This window comes from Pteropus medius, unplaced genomic scaffold (assembly GCF_902729225.1).
Source record: "Pteropus medius unplaced genomic scaffold, Ma_sr-lr_union100, whole genome shotgun sequence".
Taxonomy (NCBI): Eukaryota; Metazoa; Chordata; class Mammalia; order Chiroptera; family Pteropodidae; genus Pteropus; species Pteropus medius.
The window spans coordinates 6,392,791-6,412,350 of record NW_024351730.1 but is presented as its reverse complement, the minus strand read 5'-3'; the positions used below and the strand labels follow the sequence as shown (position 1 = coordinate 6,412,350).

The 19,560-nt window shown below is 36.7% G+C and overlaps 1 protein-coding gene and 1 pseudogene across 1 annotated transcript in view; one reads left to right on the top strand and one right to left on the bottom strand.

Moving 5' to 3' along the window:
- CORIN (corin, serine peptidase) overlaps positions 1 to 19,560 on the top strand; it is a 201,746-nt gene that overhangs the window by 114,302 nt on the left and 67,884 nt on the right. The window contains exon 8 of the mRNA XM_039845302.1: positions 9,175 to 9,277. Within this exon, the coding sequence (XP_039701236.1) occupies positions 9,175 to 9,277 (103 nt within the window). The remainder of the gene's footprint in view (positions 1 to 9,174; positions 9,278 to 19,560) is intronic.
- Positions 15,198 to 15,316, bottom strand: LOC120588416 (uncharacterized; annotated as a pseudogene).

Below are 19,560 nucleotides of genomic sequence, written 5' to 3'. Positions count from 1 at the left end.
CCTAGAGGAAGCTTGAGCAATATTCCTTAGCAAACCCATTCCAATCTGTTATACTTCTTAGCACAGGAAATTTGTCTGTGCCTCATATTGCAGCACAGGCATTTCTTTGTATTAGCCCTTAGTGGAGAAAAAAAGATATTTGGGCAACTTTCTCCATGAGAGCCCTCTTTATGTGTCAGAAGCATATTATGAAAATTGAGACCATGGAACTAATATCATCAGGAGGGCCTGACAGAAAGCCAGATACAATTTTGGTGTGTTCTTATTTCTGGTAGATTATTCCTGGTTCCATGAGCATAGTCTTTGCTTCTGATGTTAAGGATGTGGAGATAGTGCTGTGTTTTCAGTTTGTGATAATCAGCAGATTTTGATGGCAATATTTACTTATTTCTTCTTTAGGTTAGAGTATTGTGCTTTTTTCCTTAGTATTTTGTATTTTAGTTATTCTAATTAAGATAAATTGTATCATTTAATGCTTATCATTATTTTAGTTCTCTTCACTGTTCTTATTTAGCCAAGATAATTTAGAATTCCATTTCTTTGAGAATCTTCTTTTGCTTTCTTGGAGTTTCTTTCTTTCATTATCTCAATTACTACCTAGGAATATAATGGTCTTGAGGCCAGGAGCGACCCTTATCAAACATTTAAAAATATTAATCACAATAGTAACATTTAAAACATGTATATAGTCACTCTTCTGAGTTCTCTTATTGCCATCCAGTTTTTACTGTATTGACAATAGATTTGTTGATTTGAAATTATCCCAATATTTTTTTTAGCTCGAGAGTCAGCTTTGTCAGCTTGTTCTAAATCAGGGATGTATACATAAACTACAGCCCATAGCAAAATACAGTCTGCAGCCTGTTTTTATAAATAAAGTTTTATTGAAACACAGCTATGCTCATTCACTTATGTACTATCTATGGCTGCTTTCACTGTACAGTGGCAGAGTTGAACAGTTGTAGCAGAATCATATCTGTATCAAAGCCTAAAACAATTTACTGTCTGTCCCTTTATAGGAAAAGTTTTCCAACCTCTGTTCTAGATTAATTCATATTTGTTTAAGAGTACTGGATTGGACATTAGCAAACGTGAATTCCAATCCTGCCTCTCCATTCTAATTAGCTTTGTGACTTTGGCCAAGTCATGTTGACTCTCTGGCCTTTGTTTCCTAATCTACAGGATGAAGAGGTAGGACTGTGTGAATATCAGTCTCTTCCAGCTTTAAAATTCAGAAAATTTAATGAACATTATTTTATCTAAAATAATCTAGAGTTGATTTTTCATGTTAAATTTTGGATTTGTAATAATAATTTTCAATTATATTAGATGCACATCCAAATTTCTCCTAAATATTCAGTGACATATAAATGATAATGATATAGCTTATCTACATGAGGTCATTATGTTCCAAGTATGGAGGCAGGTACCTTACCTTATCTTTCTAATCTTTAAAATACCTCTGCATAGTGGATGTGAATGTTCATACAGCTGGCAAGAGGCAGAGCTGAGACTTGAACCTGATTCTAACGGTAAAAGTCCATGCTCTTTCCAATGTAGCCAACCATCTCTTTTCATGTGCTACCTCTATTTTAACTCAGTGATTTGGATATATGGTGGCATTTCACTTATCCAGAGGTTGCCACCTAAATAATTCAGAATATAGCCAATGATTAACAAAGCAAAAAGTGATTAACGACCAAATAGATGTTCACTCTCCCAGAAATAGAAGTATTTCCCACGATCCTGTTTCATAGCCTGTTCTTTTACTTTTGAAACAAATCTAAAAACTTGCTTTTTTTTGGCTTCCCAGATCTCTATACCTAATGGCAAACAAATTGGAAATGGAGATGGATAGAACTACTGGTGCAGGTATCTCTACACCAGTAGAGATGGTGACTGCTGAGACTGCATATAACAGGCAAGAGTGATACATTCTAAATGGCAAGAACCTAAAGCAGGCAGCAGTCTTAGGCAGCTTAGCACAGGGACAAGGTCACCCCAGGATCTTCCCAGTAGTGCTGGGAAAGTTTTGCTGCTCACCATAAAGGCCCCAAAGGAGCAAGAAAATGTTAAAAATTAGCACACTCAGTTTAAGAAGGTAGAGTACAAGTGTTCTGTTTCACAAAACTCTAATAAAATCATGAAAGATATTTAAAATGTTAAACAGATATACTTCAGTTAACTGAATTTTTCCCTATGTGGACTATTTGCTTACTTAAATGTGCTGAACAAATGAAATATTGCCAAGTCTAGATTATTTAAGGAATTTTTCTCCAAATTTTCACCTAGTTCATCTTACTTTTCTTCATTATTATCTTATTCATTGTTCCCTCTCTGAAAACAGTGCTCCAGAGGTAAGTAATTAAAAGTCTAACTTCTCAATTTCATCTATTACCAGATTCTTTCCACACCTAATGAAGTGTTAAGATTTGCCATTACTTCTTTATATTCCCTATAACTTTAAAGAAAGTTTTGTTTTCCTAAGATTCTTTTTATTTTTTTTAAAGTAGAAGCCCATTTTCTTCTTTGGTTTTTAAAAAAATCTCATCCCGATCCATTGTGTCTTATAGATTGTAAAGTTAATCTTGCAGAAAAGAAACTTATCTCTTCTATTGACAGCCTCTTGAAGGGGTGGATAAGGGGAGTGGATTTTGTGGTTCTTCCTTTTATGTTTCTCTCCTGTACTGAGTTCTTGGTTTCTTCTTTCTGATGCACAGGTTTTTCCTTCCACGTCGATTCTCTAACTCATCACTTCTGATTTCCTATTTTGGGGAATATTTTAACACCTCACACATATTTTGAGGTAATATTTTATATAATTTATTTGCAGAGAAATATGCTAGAACCTCTCATGGAAGCTGAGAGATTTAGGGACATTTAACTAATTTATCTCTCATACCTCTGTGTATGGGGATCAGGGTAGAGTGGCTTATTGCTCACTGATACCACAAGCCTGAAGCAGTGTACTTCCTTAAAATATATCTCTTCTTCGATTTGCTGCTTATATTATATCAATTTAATAATGTCAGTAATAATAAAGAAATTAAATTTATCGGAAGTTCACTTGGTGTCAGATACGGTGCCTAATGGTTTGCATGTATTGTCAATCTTCACTACAATTGTATAAGGTAGGTATAAAAGTACAGGCAGCCTTTATATTTGCAGATTAGTTATTTCAAACGTAAAAGATATTTTCTCACTGAAGCAGTGCTATGGATATGTCTCTAGGGGTGGGTTTCCTAAGCCTGTTAAACTCGAGGCAGACATGTGTAAATGAATGTCTCTGTGGGAAGGCACATCCAGAGTCCTCACTGGAACGGGATGGACCCACCTTCTTCCTGGCTCCTAACTTTCAAACCAGGGACTTTATCCTCAGATCTTCCTTATGGACAAATGGACAATGGGAAGAAAACCTCCCCAGGTTCAAACCATTTGAATTACTTATAGAAAAACTAATCTGCTGTAATAAAAAAGATCCTGAAATACAGCGACTTAAAGAAAGTAACATTTTATTTCTCTATTAAGCAATAGATACGAGATGAATTTTCCAGTTTGCCAGGTCAGGCTTGCCCTAGGAAGTCATCCAGAAACTTGGATTCCATACACTTTTTGATTCATGGATCCCGAGACTGTGGTCTTTAGCTGAGTGAGTGAAGCTGGCTGAGTCCTCTGTGCTCCAGCTTGTGGGAGGGCAGAAAGAGGAAGTATATGGCAGCAAGCCCCTTTTAAGTAGTCAAAGTAGAAAAAGAATCTGCTTATATTATATTGTGGAGACTTTAGTAATACAGCCACACCTAGCCTCAAAGGGACTGGGGAATGAATTCTTTAGCTGAGTAACCATGGGTGCACCTTAAACTCCACTACTATTAAAATGAACATAGTGGTCCCAGCCATGTCACGGTGGTGGTTCCCCGTCTAGACAGTGACTCCAACAGGATGGAATTTGCTGGGTGTGGCAAAAGAGACATGGGTGGAGGATGGGTGCAATGACCTAGTGGTTTTAAGGAACAATGAGATGCTGGGACCCCTGCCATTGTAACTTCTCAGAAGGACTTGTCATATCCTCGTCTCACTCTCCTGCCTTTCTGTTTCATTTCTGGGAGGCTGAGGTCAGGACTGGCTTAATGGGCTGGCAATCTGTGCAGTGGCACAGGGCGCTGTGCTCAGAGAGGTTCCAGTGCTCTGCTGCCACTGTCTTGTAATTCTTAATAATTTTATCTTTATACTTCTGTTTTGTAAGTGAGGTTTGATGGGACAATGGAACATGTGTATGAGTGGCAGAGATATGCTAGCTGGTAGCGTGTGCACATGCAGCCATGTGCCAACTGGCACAATGGGTGCTGAGCACCCACTGGCCTGGTGAACCAAAGCGCACATACGTGCCTGAGGACTGTCTGGGAGCCCACAGGGCTCCAAGGTGGCCGGGCCAGGACCTGGGCTCAGATTGGTGGCCATGATGGTGCTGCAACCACAGAAGTAACAACAGAAGGAGGTTTCGAGGGTGGTAGCCCTGGGGTAGAGCAGGGGCTCCGCATGGGGACCTCCGGGGGGCCAGCTTGGTCAATTGTCTCTGGAGCCTGTCCTTGTGACATCTGCACAAATATTAACTCTCTGGCCTGCACCTTGAGATAGGAGCCGCTAGTGCTTGGGCATCAGACTTTGTTAGTAAATTGTGATACAATAAAAGCATACACGTGAACATTGCAATAAAGCATGTATCAGAGACTTATTAGAATTTTTCAAAGATTTTAGAATCCTTGGTTTTAAATGCTCAAACATTGCAAAAATAAATGTCCACAGACTTAGAAATAGAAATTACATTTTACCATTGTCAGCAGAAAATAACATTTTCATGTGAACTTCGCATGAAACTTTTGTTAACGAGGAAGGTAATATAAAATGAAACTTTTCCTTAAAATTGACAATACAGCTATAGAATTTATGAACAGGCGTTTTGAATTATATAACATTTTGAAGCCACTTTTGATTTTTTTGTATGATCTCCACAATTTACAGGAGATATCAGAAGAAATAATGAAATGCAGTAGCATTAAATTCATATTTAAAATTAAACTCATTCTTACACAAAAATGATTCATATGAGGAGTTAGATTAGATTAGATTAGATTTGCTCCATGAGAATCATCAGCTCTAGATATAATAAAATTTGTATTTCATAAAAATTTATCAGAAATTTATCTCAATATTGTCACAGCCTATAAAGTACTCTTAAAAGGAACAGTAAAAAATTGCATACAAAAAAGATCTTTTTGAAATTAAAAATTAACAAAATTGTTTGCAATCTTGTATTTTTTTTTAAGCATCGAGGCCATTTTCAGTTATATAGATTGGAAATAATTTTGCTACCAGTATACATTTTGATGAGTTAATAGATAAATTTGGAGAAAAGTGAGACAGAAAATTCACATTAATAATGTGTTGTTAGTTATCATATCATATTAAATTATGACACAAAACATTATTTTTGCGCAATTTATAAGTTTGTTTTTCTTCATATATCGCTATTACTGCTATTCGGTTTATAAGTAATAAAATATTTTTAAAGAAAAAAATTTATATTTTTGCCCCCCTTCTTTGGCCCCTGCTGATCCCATGTTGACCCTTGGCACTCAAGGGCCTTTACCCAGGTATGTCCTTGCTGAGGGCCTCATTCTTTTTGTTACACCCTTATATTTTTCATACTAAATTCCCAATATCTTTTTTAAAAAGTCAATAAAAAAGATAAATATATAAAGTGCTTTCTCCAGAGATATTAATTGCTGATAATGGCTTCGTCTCTTAAGGTCTCTGTAAGGCCTTATGATTTCTGCCATATCCAGCACTGTGCCTTCTGCAGACAGGCTCTGAAATTCTTGGTTGAATAAATAAGGAGTCCCAGGAGCTGCCTTTTAATTGAGGACTTTTGACTTAAGTTAAATGAGTGAAACTAAACTAAGGAATTTCAGCTGGGAAATATTTTAGGCAGGGAGACCTCCCAAGAGCCCTTCGAATCAAGCCAAATTTTATAAAGTATTTGGCCTCCTTTTCTGTCTATATTCGCAAATGGCTTTGGAATGGCTGTCACAAAGTTTTCTTAGGAGGATAGTTGTTGAGAAAAATTGGCAGTTTTCTTCAGAGTTCTTAAAGCAGAGAAGTTTGGAGCTTATGATACTAACATTTCCGGAGAACTTTTCTACAGTCATGAAGAGTTTCATTTAATCTGGGTGCTGTGGTGAGATGTTTTAACAGGCATTTGTAATGAGATTATACTGTAATGAGATCACCTGCTGTAAAATCCATTTTGATTTCTCAAAAGTCACATTATGTGTAAATTATAATCCTAAAGGTATATAAAAAGCCACTTGAAGTAAAACTGCCTGAGTAGAAACTGGATTTCTGAAATTATTGGTTTTTATGAGAACGGAAATATCAATTCTGAAATAAATGCACAAAGTCTGAATTAGTGTTCCCTAATGCATTAATCTATGAGGATTTGTATTTTTGTGTCTATATTTAAAATGCAAAATGATTTTTAAAATAAATGTGATTTTATTTTAACATAAATACTAAAAACACATAAGATACAATTGTTTTCAAATACTGTCACACACCTAAACACTTCCCAAAACTATATTACGAGTTCTGTGATTTGGTTTATGATGTGGTCTCCCTCTGGTGGTTGGTATTAAGAAACGTACTGGCTTGAAAGTAGTCAACAAATTTCTTCCCCTTGGCATTTTGCTGAAACAAATCTAGAAAGCCTCGAGAGATCTTTTATTCTATTCCAGAAAGTACAGATCAGGCTATATATTTTATATTTTGACCATTTCAACAATATGGGCAACTTCCTTATTTCAACAAAAAATCAGTCAATCTGTGTGTCTTTCCCCTATGGCCATATCGAAATCAGTTTTGACTGTTAGGAAACCTGATCTGTTTTCTCTATCTCTGTGGCTTATTTTTAGTGTATTTTGGCCAGAATGTATCCCTTAACTTTGGCCATGGTATTTTCCATTTGCTCTAGAAAGGCCCTGGGTTGAATGCAAAGGTAATTTAGCCTATGCTGTATGTGCCACTCTTCCAGGTCCTATGGCTATAGCATGAAATAAAACAGACATAAACCACTGCCTTCATGAAGTGTCTGTTCTATGACACATCTAGATATGGTTTTAAAAGACATAAATCATAAAGGCTGATATATTTGACCTTACATGTATGTAAAACTTTTATATAGCTAAAGAGACTACAAATTAAAAGACAAATGAATGATGGCCTGGGAGAAAATTAGTGCAACAAAAGGAGCTCTAATAAATGAATAAGAAAGAAAACCCATAGAAAAATGTGCCAATAAGAGTAGGCTTCAACTGTGGAAGACTTTTCAGTTCTCTGTAGTGATAATTGGCAGAAGTGGGGTTTCAAATTTACTCAGTTACAGAAACAAGCAAAGGATGCCCTTTAGGAAAAAAGATAAGTCACCCAGCTGGAATTCCTTGTGAGTCTGTCTCCATATCTGCTCACCAGGTGAGGGCCTCAGGCGGAGTTCCTCTCACAGGGTCTATGTGCTGAGTCTGGCTGCCATCTTGTGATCCTGCTTAGAATTACACATTCCCTATCCCTTTGGTGAGTGGGAGAAAATGGACCTTTTTCCCAGCAGTATCACCCCCATGCTGAGCTCAGTCCCCCAACTCATCCACCACTAACGACCCTCCCATCATAAAGTTTCCCAGGATTAATTTAAGCACATTAGGTTGATCAGTAGAGTATTTCAGGCAGACAAGACTACATCATTGTTCAAATTTCAGTTATGAGAGTTTGGAGTGATAAGCACATAGTTTTAGACTTTCCATTCTCTGCAGCAATGTCTTTCCTCCTTTCAGTGATAAAGTAGATCATACCCCATAGCCAGATTATTTGCTATACATTTGCTAGTCCCTGTATGTCTCCCCTGAAACTTTGGCCTCTCCTGACACTTCATCTCGTCCTGACTTAGCTCATTCTGTTTCCCTGATTGGATTCCTATATCTTGTTTACCAGGGGGAATTATTCCTGTTTACTAGGACAAAGGGTCAGTCATATGAATCCTGTGAAGATTTGGGGGAAACCTTTAGCAGTGTTTTCCCCTTTTCTCTGAGCCCTTGGGTGCTATGTACCCAATCTTCTAGTCTCGGCGAGTTGGCAGCTGTGACTCTGGAATGCAAGTTAATTAAATTGTGCTTATATTTAGTTTTAGGCAAGTTGACTTTTTTTTCCGTCTTAGGTTTAGTCTGTGTGGCTTTGTTATATGCAATCCTGGTAACTAGGGTTCCTAGGAGAGATTTTATGTAGCTGTGCTGCGAAAAGTATGCAGTGAGAGAAAATTGAGGAAGCGCGGGACAGAAAATTCAGAGAACACTTCTGTGTTCCACCAGTATGTAAATCATTAGGCAGGGCACAAATGATATGAAAGTAAAAGTCAACTTTCCTGGAGCGACTGACTTCCTTTTCTGTCTATGAGCCAAAGAAAAAGTAGGAATTCTATGGTTCCTATGAGCATTGATCTCTTCAGAACCATGTTGTTTTCCAGTTATCTTGGTTGTTACAAAGAATCCAGTTGCCTCCACCTTCCAGGTCTGCTGTATCTAGGAGACTGGACCCTCTAGTTATTTGCGGGTTAACCCTTTAAGCACAAGGCATTTTTGTTTAACACTCTGTGATGGGCATCTTGAGAAGCGAATGACCCACTTCCAAGCCTTGCTAAACAGAATATACTGGGCTTTACCAGGTATGGTGCCACTTGATATCCATTATTGATTAATATAGTCAAAGATAATCCCAAAGCAAGTGCAATTCAGATAAGAAAACTGAAGTTCCAAAGGTTAAATAACTTCCCAAAGCAGCACAAAAAAGTAATATATTTATTATATACTATATTTAATATTGTTATTTATTATTATAATATAATATTAGACTAATACAATATTAATATTATTGCTTATTATTAATATATTATTTGCATTATATATTGTATATTGTATATTTATTATAATACTATATGTAATAAAATTACTTCTTTTGTCTTTAGATCCACTCAATATCAGTATGGGATATTAGGGTGAATGTTAAAAATGAACAGTTTTAAATCATAATAGCTTTTAGAATTCAAGTTACCTGAATGTTTGGCGGTGGTTTAAGATTGAAGGGTCAGATAGCTTAGAAATATCTGAGTTTTCTCAACCTTGCTTTGACCTAACCAATGGAATTTGTGCTGTCCCCGTGGGCTACTGGATGGAGGCAGGTAAGTGGGGTTTGTTGTGATCAGTTAAGAGGAAGGAAAGTAGAGAGGGTCTTGGGCAGAACTCTGACCTAGGGCTTCAGAATCTTGGAATTCAGCTACTGACTATTTGATATGAGAGATGACATCCTACAGCATCCTGAAGATCAGTGAATTTTTAAGAATGATAATGCTATGAAGTACTGTTACAATAATTAATAATAGAGAGTAGGTGAGAAAGTGATATAGTGCAGTCTTCATGGGATTGGAAGTGAATTTTTAGACATTGGGATAGAACTGTAATCTGTTCTTGAAAGATATTTCTTCAAAGTTCTTTTCACAGTGAATTCTAAATATATCTGTTTATTCTACTTCTGGGTCTCAAGCCAAGTAATATTGCAAAGTCATAGGTAATTTATTCCAGCTTTTATTCCAGCTTTTGCCAATACATAAAATGGACTAAAATAAAAAAAACTAATATTAAAAATAAATTTGGTTTGAGTTCCAAATGAAATCCACAGACTATTAACTTATAAAATGCAATCAATCCAATTTGTGTAGCCGTACAAATAAAGAAGATAACATGAGAGAACTTTCCAAACTGATTATTTTTCTTTGTTCATCTTTCTCCTAAGTCTTTCCATAGATGTGCCTGAGTTACAAATTTAATAAAAGCCTGAAAAAATGTTAATATGTATAACTTTTCAGATACTGTCACATGCATGCAAGAGAGTTACTTTCTTTCCAAATCATAAATATCTTTTTTTTTTTCTGTTAGATTTAGATGCATGGATATAACTCTTTTATAGGAAATATCCTACATTTGTTTGAAAGTGGTCAAAGGTAGTGTATATATTGTTCCATCATTATTATTTTATGATTCTAAGTGAATAATTGTCAAATGTCATTTGAGACAGAATTATGTTTGTAGGAAATTGCAAAACCTTTTAAAGTGCCATTAAATGATAATTGTTTGTTTAGAAAATAAGTGTTTATTTCCTAAAGCAAATTCAGAAAGTAAGACCCCTCAAAAAAAAAAAACACGAAATGTTTGAGCAATAATCTCTGAATTTAAAAATCTCTGTCAGCCTTGTCTAATTTGCCAATGTTCTTTAGAAAGTTGAAGTTATGTTATTGTGCTTATTCGAAGGAAATAAATAACAAAGTCCTTGTGTACATGTTATTTTCCAATAATTTTTGACAAAATTGCTTCAGAGTCCTGTTTGAGACTTTTAGACACTAAACTTTGAGGTAGTAAAGTAGTATGTCTTTTTAACTAGACAATCCTTTATCTGAAAGTTTTCTTTTTCTTTCTTTTCTCCTCCCTCCTCTCTCTCTCTCTCTCTCTCTCTCTCTCTCTCTCTCTCTCTCACATTGAATGAATAAAGATTCTTTTTAAAACATTTCTTTACAAGTCTGCTTGTCAGTCTATTTCTGGCAGTCTCTGATCATAAACTTGATTTCCTGCTTTTTGCTCTGCTCTTTCTTTACTTACTACTCTGTGTAATTAGATTTAAAATCTACTGAGCTGGGTTTTGTCTAACTTGATTTTATACTGTAATTTTACTTGAGATGTCGAATGCTGACATGGAACTGCTCTCTAAACTCTATTTATATTCGCTCTATGATCTATACCACCAGCTATAGATCAATTTTTGCTTCCTTTTAATGATTTTTAGATAATTTCACAACAAGTTATTTTTTTATAGAAAGGTGGATCTTCTGTCATACTGTCTGACAGGCAATATATATATTTAGTTCTTGTTTGGGGGAATTTAAGCTGAAAGCCAGAAGGCAAAGTCTCCATTGAATCAAAGCATAGCTTTATTTCAGAAGACAAAAAAAATGAGTCAAGGAGTAACTTATTATTGAGGACATTTAATTGGGAAAGATATTTTGGACTTTCTCCGAATAGATGGTTTCTCAGTAATTGAAACATGTTATATAATAAGCATTGAGAGAGTTTGAACTAAAGACTAGGACTATAGTTAAGGGACCGCTTTTACCTTCTCTTTGCAGCAAGGTGGGCACTACAGATCATAAAAGAGGAAGTTGCTGTGGCACTTTTATTTTTAGAACATCTAAGTTAAGAGCTCTGTAAGTGCATTCATTCAACAGGCATTTACTATCTACCATATACTACCTTGGAACAAAGTTGTGTAAGTTAAAAGGTGCTAATAGAATCCTTTGTTCCCTGGGTAATGAATGAAAAATCTGTGTAATAGAGCAATCTACTAAGAAAATAAAAAAGGTGTGTGTTATCATTTGTGGATTCTCAGAAAAGGGAAACTGGCATCGAGGAGAGAAGGATTGAGCAGGGCTTGTGTGGGCTTACTCTGAGGTGGGAGGGAGGAGGAAGTTTCTAGAGGGATAGACGGGGAAGTTTCTGGAGGGGTAGAGGTGGAAGCAGAGGATGTAGGAAAATCCCCAGAGGCTTGGAAGGGGACTGGTTTTTGACATGTTTCGCACTAGCAGGGACCAGTGCTCACTTGCTTGGGAGAGAGGCACGATCTCAGGGGGAGACAACTGTGTGGAGCATCTAGGACAGCTCTAGTCAGCCTTGGATTTGGCATGGCACAGATGTAATGGACCCTAAGGGCTTGGAACCATGAGGCCTCAGTGATTCTCTGAGGAACTGAAAGCTAAATCCTCTTCCTCTGTTTTTCCCTTGGATCCTTGTACCACCCTAAGAAGAGAGAGGCCCTTGCAAAATATGCCTGAATAACATTTCTTTTCACTTTTTTGAGTGGGAAAGTGTGAATTAATTTGATTTAGAAAAACAAAATGATGTGGCGTTTCTTGCATCACAGTGTGACAGAGTTAGGTCCATGCCCATTACACCTTCAAGCAGGCCATTCTGAGCTCGTTTGTCTCATTTGTGGTTCGAGGTCTCGCTTTTCACTCTTACTTCTCGTGTTTTATATCCTTCCTGAACTCTGCCCCTCTCACCAGCACCCTCTACCCCCTGCCCCAGCTCAAAAGGTACCTATCCTGTGTCCCTTTCTTTTAAGCTTATAATGAAAAGCTAAACAGCCCGAGATGCTCACGTGCTCCTGCTCTCCGGTGGCTCAGATTCCAGAAACAGCTCCTCCTCCTTCTCCTCCTTCTTGGGCTCCAGCAGACCCAGCGTTAAAATATAAGCTCTTTCAGACTAAACACTTAAAATCCTAAGGGTGAAAAGTTTTCAAACTTTTTTGGGGGGCAGCAATAACTTACTTTCAAAGGAAATTTTACATGGACCCATAACAGGTAACCGTAGAGCTCTCTGGTAGGAGGAATAAAGACCCCCTTGATCTCATGATGTGGCCCCAAAGTCCCTTCGTATGGTATCCTAGACCTCTTCTGAAAACCACCGTTTTAGCCCAAAGAGTGAATATTGTGAGTGTAGGTTAGACACACTCACACAGGCCAGTGGGGAGATGATTTTAGGTAGAAGGGTCTTTTATACTCATCCTAAAATATGAGCAAATGCTGCTCAGGAGCCAGACTTGTCTGCAGGTGTGAATATCCCTCTGTCATAGCAGTTTATTCTCCTAGCAATTTAAAGAATAAAATTGTAAGATATTTATTTCCTCCGAATCCACAGGACCAAGAAATAGGAATGATCATGTCGGTCTGCTAGGCACCTTATATTGTCAGTTCATTTATTCCTTCAACAATATTCAATTCTATTCTAGATTCAGGACATAGCAGTGAGAAAAACTGATAGGAGTCTTCTCTCAAGGAGTTCACATTCTAGAAGAGAGAGAGATACAATAAGCAAACAAATATCTTATGCCAATATAAATTATGTGAGCCATAAAGAAACAGGTTTTGTTTGTTTAGTTAGTTAGTGTGTTTGTTTTTAGCAGACTGTCATTCTGATGGTCTGTAGCATCAATGTTATTAGAAGTGACTAGCATGGTGCCCCATGTTTAACAGATGTCTAGTAGATGTTGAAGATGAAGAAGAGAATTAGGAGAATTTCTTACCTTGTCAGACAAATACTTTTAAGGAAGCCACAATTTTAGTGATTGGATTAGCAGACAGACAGATATAAGACTGGCTTCATTTTTAGAGTATAAATATATTCCTGATGTCAATGATCCTTCATCCTGAGCTCTTGTGTCTTCAGGAGTGGTCATAGTTTATTTGACCTGAGCCAACTTGTAGGCAGAACTTAGTACCACCCTATGCTGCCCACAAAGAATGTACTCACACAAAAGTACTAAAAAATGTTTTTTTAAACTCCACTTTCCTTGCAATCTACCACTCTGTTTACTTGTTCTCTTCTGTAGCAAGAGAGTTGTCCTTCCTTTCTGAGCTACTTCCTCTCCTCTCCTTCTCTCTTGAACACTCTCTAGTCTGACTTTCGTCCTCACCACTCCATTGAAACTGCTCTTTTGGGGATCCCTGCTGACCTCCACATTGCCAAATCCAGTTGTCAGTTCTCAGTTTTGTGTAACTTGACCTATCAGCAGTATTTTGGCACAGTTGATCATTTTCTCCTCTTTGATACATTTGGCTTCCAGATACTGTGTTTGGCTGCTTGTTTTCCTCCTAATACACTGGCCACTCTGTCTCAGTCTCTTTGATGGCTTCTTCTCTTCTCTATAGCTACTAAATATGGGATTTAATAGCTCAGCCCTCATTCATCTTCTCTTCACCATCTCACGAATTCTCCCTCTTCAGTATCCTCACCAACCGTTTCCTTGGTGATCTCATCCAGGCACACTGGCTTTAAGTTGATTTGCTGATAATTCACACATTTATATTTGTAGACCTGTCCTATTTCCTGGACCTTGAACTTATGTATCCAACTGTCTACTTGGGAGTTTGTGTATGTCAGACTCAACCTGTCCAAATTCTAACTCCTGATTTTTTCCCACGGTCTTGCTCTTCCAGTAGCCTTCCCTATACCAGTGGATGGCAGTTCCAGTCTTTTGATTTAAACTTAAAGTCATTAGCTCTTGTCTTTCCCTCACAACTGTCATCTAATGGAGCAAGAAACCCTCCTGGTCTCACTTTCATACTACATTCATACAGCATCTAATTGGGTCTCAGCACCTTTACTGCTCCCCCCTCCAAGGTGCCATCATCTCTTTCTAGATCACTTCAGTAGCTTCCTAACTGTTACCTTACTGTTTTCCCTACCCCTCTAGAATATTTTCAGAACAACAGGCAGAGATCCTTGAAAACATCAGTCAGATCATGCTACTCTTTACTCAAACCTTGCAGTGACTTTTCTCTTTTCGCCTAACTTACAAAGTCCTTACAAAGCCCTATGTGGTTGGGCCCTCTCTTCCTCTCTGCCTCTTCTCTTTCTTTCCTACTCCCTCCCTCCCTCATTCTGCTCTGGTCAAACAGGTCTCCTTGCTAACACTCACTAGGTGTGCTCCTACCTCAAGGCCTTTGCATTGACACTTCCTTCTGCTGAAATCTTCCCCTCTGTTTTGATTAAATCCCTCAAGCCTTTCAAGTTGTTGCTCAAATGTCAACTTTCCATGAGGCCTACTTCAAACCCTAATTAATTTTGGGACCTGTTCTACCCACCCAACATCTCCTATCTCTCTTAGCTGTTGCATTCTTTTCTTTTTCTTTATAGCCTTTTTTTTTCTTTATAATCTTCTGACCTAATGTAGAATAATTTTCTTATTTAGTATCTTCATTTATATTAATTGTTTCTCTAGAATGTAACCTCCACAAGGCAAGGGATCTATTCTGTATTCACTGATGTGCCCCAGGCTCCTAGAAGAGTGCCAAACTGACTAAGTAACTGAGTGGAAAAATTAGGGAGCAATGCAAGCTTTGCTGATTTCATATAGCAGATGAGGGAACTGATTATACCTCCCATTTCTCAGAAAACAAGTTGAAATATTCCATTAGGTATTTCTGTTTTCCAAAGGGTTTTCTCTATACTGTGCCCCTCAAGGAAGCTCAACCAACTTTTTTTTTTTTTTTTTAACACCTATAGCATCTGGTATTCCGAGATGGTCTCCCATCCAAGTACTAACCAGGCCCAATCCTGCTTAGCTTCTGAGATCAGATGAGATCAGGCACGTTCAGGGTGGCATGGTCATAGACTTCAATCAAATTTTTAAATTTATCTCTTCTTTATGACATTGCCCAGCACACGGGCTCCTCTCTCTCTCTTCCCATGAGGATCTTCACTCTTCATTTACATAGAGCTTTCTGATATAACCCATACATACCTACCCCAAACATATTAATGTTCAACAAAATGAAGGGCCTTCTAGTAACTCAATAGGCAGGATAAAGACCAAGTTTGCTTACTTGAGCATAACTTTGGATTTTTTTCCCTCTTCTCTGCACCTCTTGTCACCCCAGTCATTTTATCAACCTATTATGACCAAAGATACAGTGCTGTCCTCAAGAGGGATTCTTGTATTAGGATGCTAAAGGATTACACTCTCTCTTTTTTTTCTAGTTAAATAATTTTGCAAAAGGTAAGAGCAATATGGTTGACAAGAACTTCATTTCAAGCAGCATATACAATGAAGGATAGAGAAGCTCTTACTACAGCCTCAGATGATAATGCTCTATGCCTGTTTGGCTTTCACTTCAGAAGGAGAGTTGAACCTGAGCTTCAGACTTTAAACTAGGGCTCAAAGACAGGGGGAATGAGAATACTATACTATCAGAGATTGGTGAGTAATTTCTGAAATAGACTCGAAAAGTTAGCAACCAGAGTAATGAGAGCATTTGCCAATATAAATGCTGCTTATAATACATAGGGAAAGAGAACTGAGAGGATTGAAAGCAGTTGAAGAAAATCTAAATGTCATTCAGTTTGTGGAGGTTATTTCAGCAGTCTGTTATCAGAGACAAGAATACTGAAAAGAGCTACTCATCCTCATGGGTATATACTCTTCAGAATCCATGGTATTCTGAAGTCCAGGTGATTCATAATTGACTCCATCATCTGGATGTGTAAACTAGTGAGTCTTAGGCAATATATATTTGTATATTGCTCTTGTTGCATTAATACTAATTATTGTCACTTGTATAAATGGCAGTCAACTTTGGTAATAAAACATCTTTAGTTGGCAAAAGTATCTTTTATCAGATGATGATCGGTAGAATATGTGCTACACGAAGATGAGGAATTATTTTTGTTTTCTTCACTGATGTATTTCCAGATGCTAGAATAATGCCTAGCACACAGTAGATACTCAGGTAAATATTTCTTCAATTAACAAATAAATCTTCCATAGATCAATCTGCCATTGATTTAAAGGGCAATATATACCTCTTAGAATTATAGATGATATTAATGGAAATGGTATCAAGAATGTATAATGTGACTTCATCTCAGCGAATCTCCCTTTGTCACCACAAGGGCTAAACCTAAAGGCTGTTGGAAGATGATTGTTATAAAACAGTGAAATTTATGGTTGAAAAATCTCTACAGAAACTTTTTAAGAGCTTTCTCAGGGTGTTCTCCAAAAAATCCAGAGCTGACATTAATTTGTCATCTCATCTGGTCCAATTCACCTGGAGGAAAGATATTTACCTTCCATTTAGAAAGAAAAATAAAGACAAATTTGAACTTTTACTTGACTCTGTTGCCCTTGAACTGACCACATATCAGGTGACTTCATACCTGCCCCTGTATCAGAAACAAGAATTAGGTATGGTGTGAAGGATTGGGCCTGGAGCTAGGACCTTACTATTCTGGGATGGTTTTGACCTTTTCCTAGATACTTGGCTTTGGGGAATTGCTGTCTTAACCACATGACATTCTAGTTCCTCTATTTGTAAACTAGCACTTTCCCCAAGGAAAGTTATGATAAAATGCCTACCTGTCTACTTTATGAGGTTGTTTGGAAATTCTAGATAAGATGTGTTTGAGGTACTTTGCTAGTTAAACAGCTTTACACAAATAAAAATGGAAATTCTGAATACAGGTTAAGGAGGAATCAAACAGAATATACAAAAGTTATTCCACTTTTACAAAAATAATATTGATTTATGAAACTACGAACTTCTGAAGAAAGAATAAAGAAAGAATTAAAAATATCCTAAAACCAAGGGCAGCCAGACTTCTCATTGAGGAACCATGCAAAAGAAGTCAATTTTTGCTGAATTGGCCAAGACATGGGATAGCGATAATCAAAAACAATGCAAGCAATGCCATGTTTTAAATTTGATCCAGATTTGATATAACCATACATAAGAAATGGCTTTACTGGAGTAAAATATATAGGGTCTTAAAGATGAAATCTAGATGTTAGGAGACATTTAATGTTGAGCTTTCAGCTACATTTCCGAGGAATCATCAGAACCATAAGGTAGAGAATGCAATAATTCTTTTGAGGCATTGCAGCTGCTGAAATGCAGACAGATGGAATTTATGCACTCTCTAGTATAATGTAGAAACAGTCTCACATAGGATAAACACTATTTCTTGAAAAATTCTTCTCAACCCTAGAGAGAAGATATTGTATAGACTGGCTGGTGAAATCTTAATGTTTTTTCGTTTTATATCTGGTTTCCTGTGTACCCTCTAAGAGTTTGTATCTGTAGCTGTAGGAATGAAATCCTGTGCTGAATCCTCTAAGACCATACAAAATATAAACATATTTCATATTTTGGCTGTTGAAGTCCATAGATGTAATTTGTATTGATATGGAAATCGTGAGATATAGTGGAAAACCAGAATTTTGTTGTTAATAATGTTCAGATTACACATGAAGTAGCATCATAAGAAACTTACCAAATTAACTAGTACTTAATGGTCAGCAAATCAAAACTCTGATTTCCTTAATAGCATCAAAAAATAATCTGTTAATTGAATTTTCTTCCTTTGCTTTGTGACGATACATCATGCTCTGCTGAGATTGAGGTGACGTGTTCCCACCAAATATTAAGAGCATTCTGAGTGCCAGCCTCTCCGCTGGGGCCCAGGAACCTGGGAGATGTGATAGACTTGGGATTCGCAGCCTGGAGCATTCAGTCTGTACTTTTCTGTATTTCAATTTCTGAGTTAAAATGTTACATATTTCCTGGTTCCTTTTAGCTTGTCAACAAGATTTATCTCATCAAGGAATACATGGTTCAAGGAATACATGGTGATAGTGAAAAGGCAACTGACCACGCTAGCTTTTGTGGAGGGAGGGAGACAAAAAGACACAGAGAATAGTTTTTAAGGGTTGTGTTTATCTATTGTTACTCTGAATCAGGAACTCGTGAAGAAAGAAGCTAGTGTTTCTTTTTTTTTTTTTCTGATTCATAAAGTAAGACACAGTCATTATAAAAACATTTGTAAAATATAGAGTAAAAATACAATGAAGATAAAATTTACTTTCAATTTTAATACCAGGGATAACCACAGTAACCTTTGATATACTTCTTTCTAGGCCAAATCCTATTATGCTTTTTTAGAACTATATGGTGTTTTTCTACTTAAATTATCTTGAACTTTGTCCCAAGACATTAGGTATTTTCTATAATATTCTTTTCGATGGCTGTAATAGTATTTCTTCTTAGGAGGTGCCAAAATTTATTTTACCAGTCCCCAGCTGTTGCATGGTTGTTATTTCAGTTTCTTCATTATAACCTTGATGGTATAAATATCCTTAAAAATAAAAAACTTGCATTTATTCATAATACTGTCTTTTGTACAAAGTCTAAGAAATAAGATTGCAAAGCCAAAGGTTATGCACATTTAAAAGGCGTTTGATAGACATTACCAGATATTTAAGTGTATTTTAACACCCATTTTGTTAAATTGACTTACCCTTTTATTTAAATAATTTCATTTGAAAAAATCTTTCTACCTTTTTATCTTTTTATCTGACATCTATTGTCTACAGTAGTTTTGAAATAATTATTTGTTGAATTTTGAGAACAAAACGAGCACTGTTATACTAAAAACAAATACCAAAATGCAACCATTTTAAATAAAAGAATTAAATATTATTAGCTAATATTGTTTTATAATCTCCATGCAAAAATAGACTTTGATATTTTTAACTGGAATTTTTATTAAAGCAAGTAAATATATTTCAAATACAGGGGCATGGAGTCTCTATGCCTGTGTGGAACACACTTCAATTGACTATTTTTACTATAACTTTCTCTGTGCAACATTGAGTAGCATTTTAAAAGGTAAGGTGTTTTTTTTTTTTTAATGTTTGTTCAATAAATAGCACTTCACTTTGAAGTAATTTTCAGCTACTAAGAAAAATACTCCTATTTGGTATTTTCCCCACGGAAGCTGTACAACTGATGAGGCTACCCTCTGGTACTCTGGGCATGGGTGCCTGTCTCTCTGCAAGCCCCCTGGAGAATTTTCTTTTGCTTTC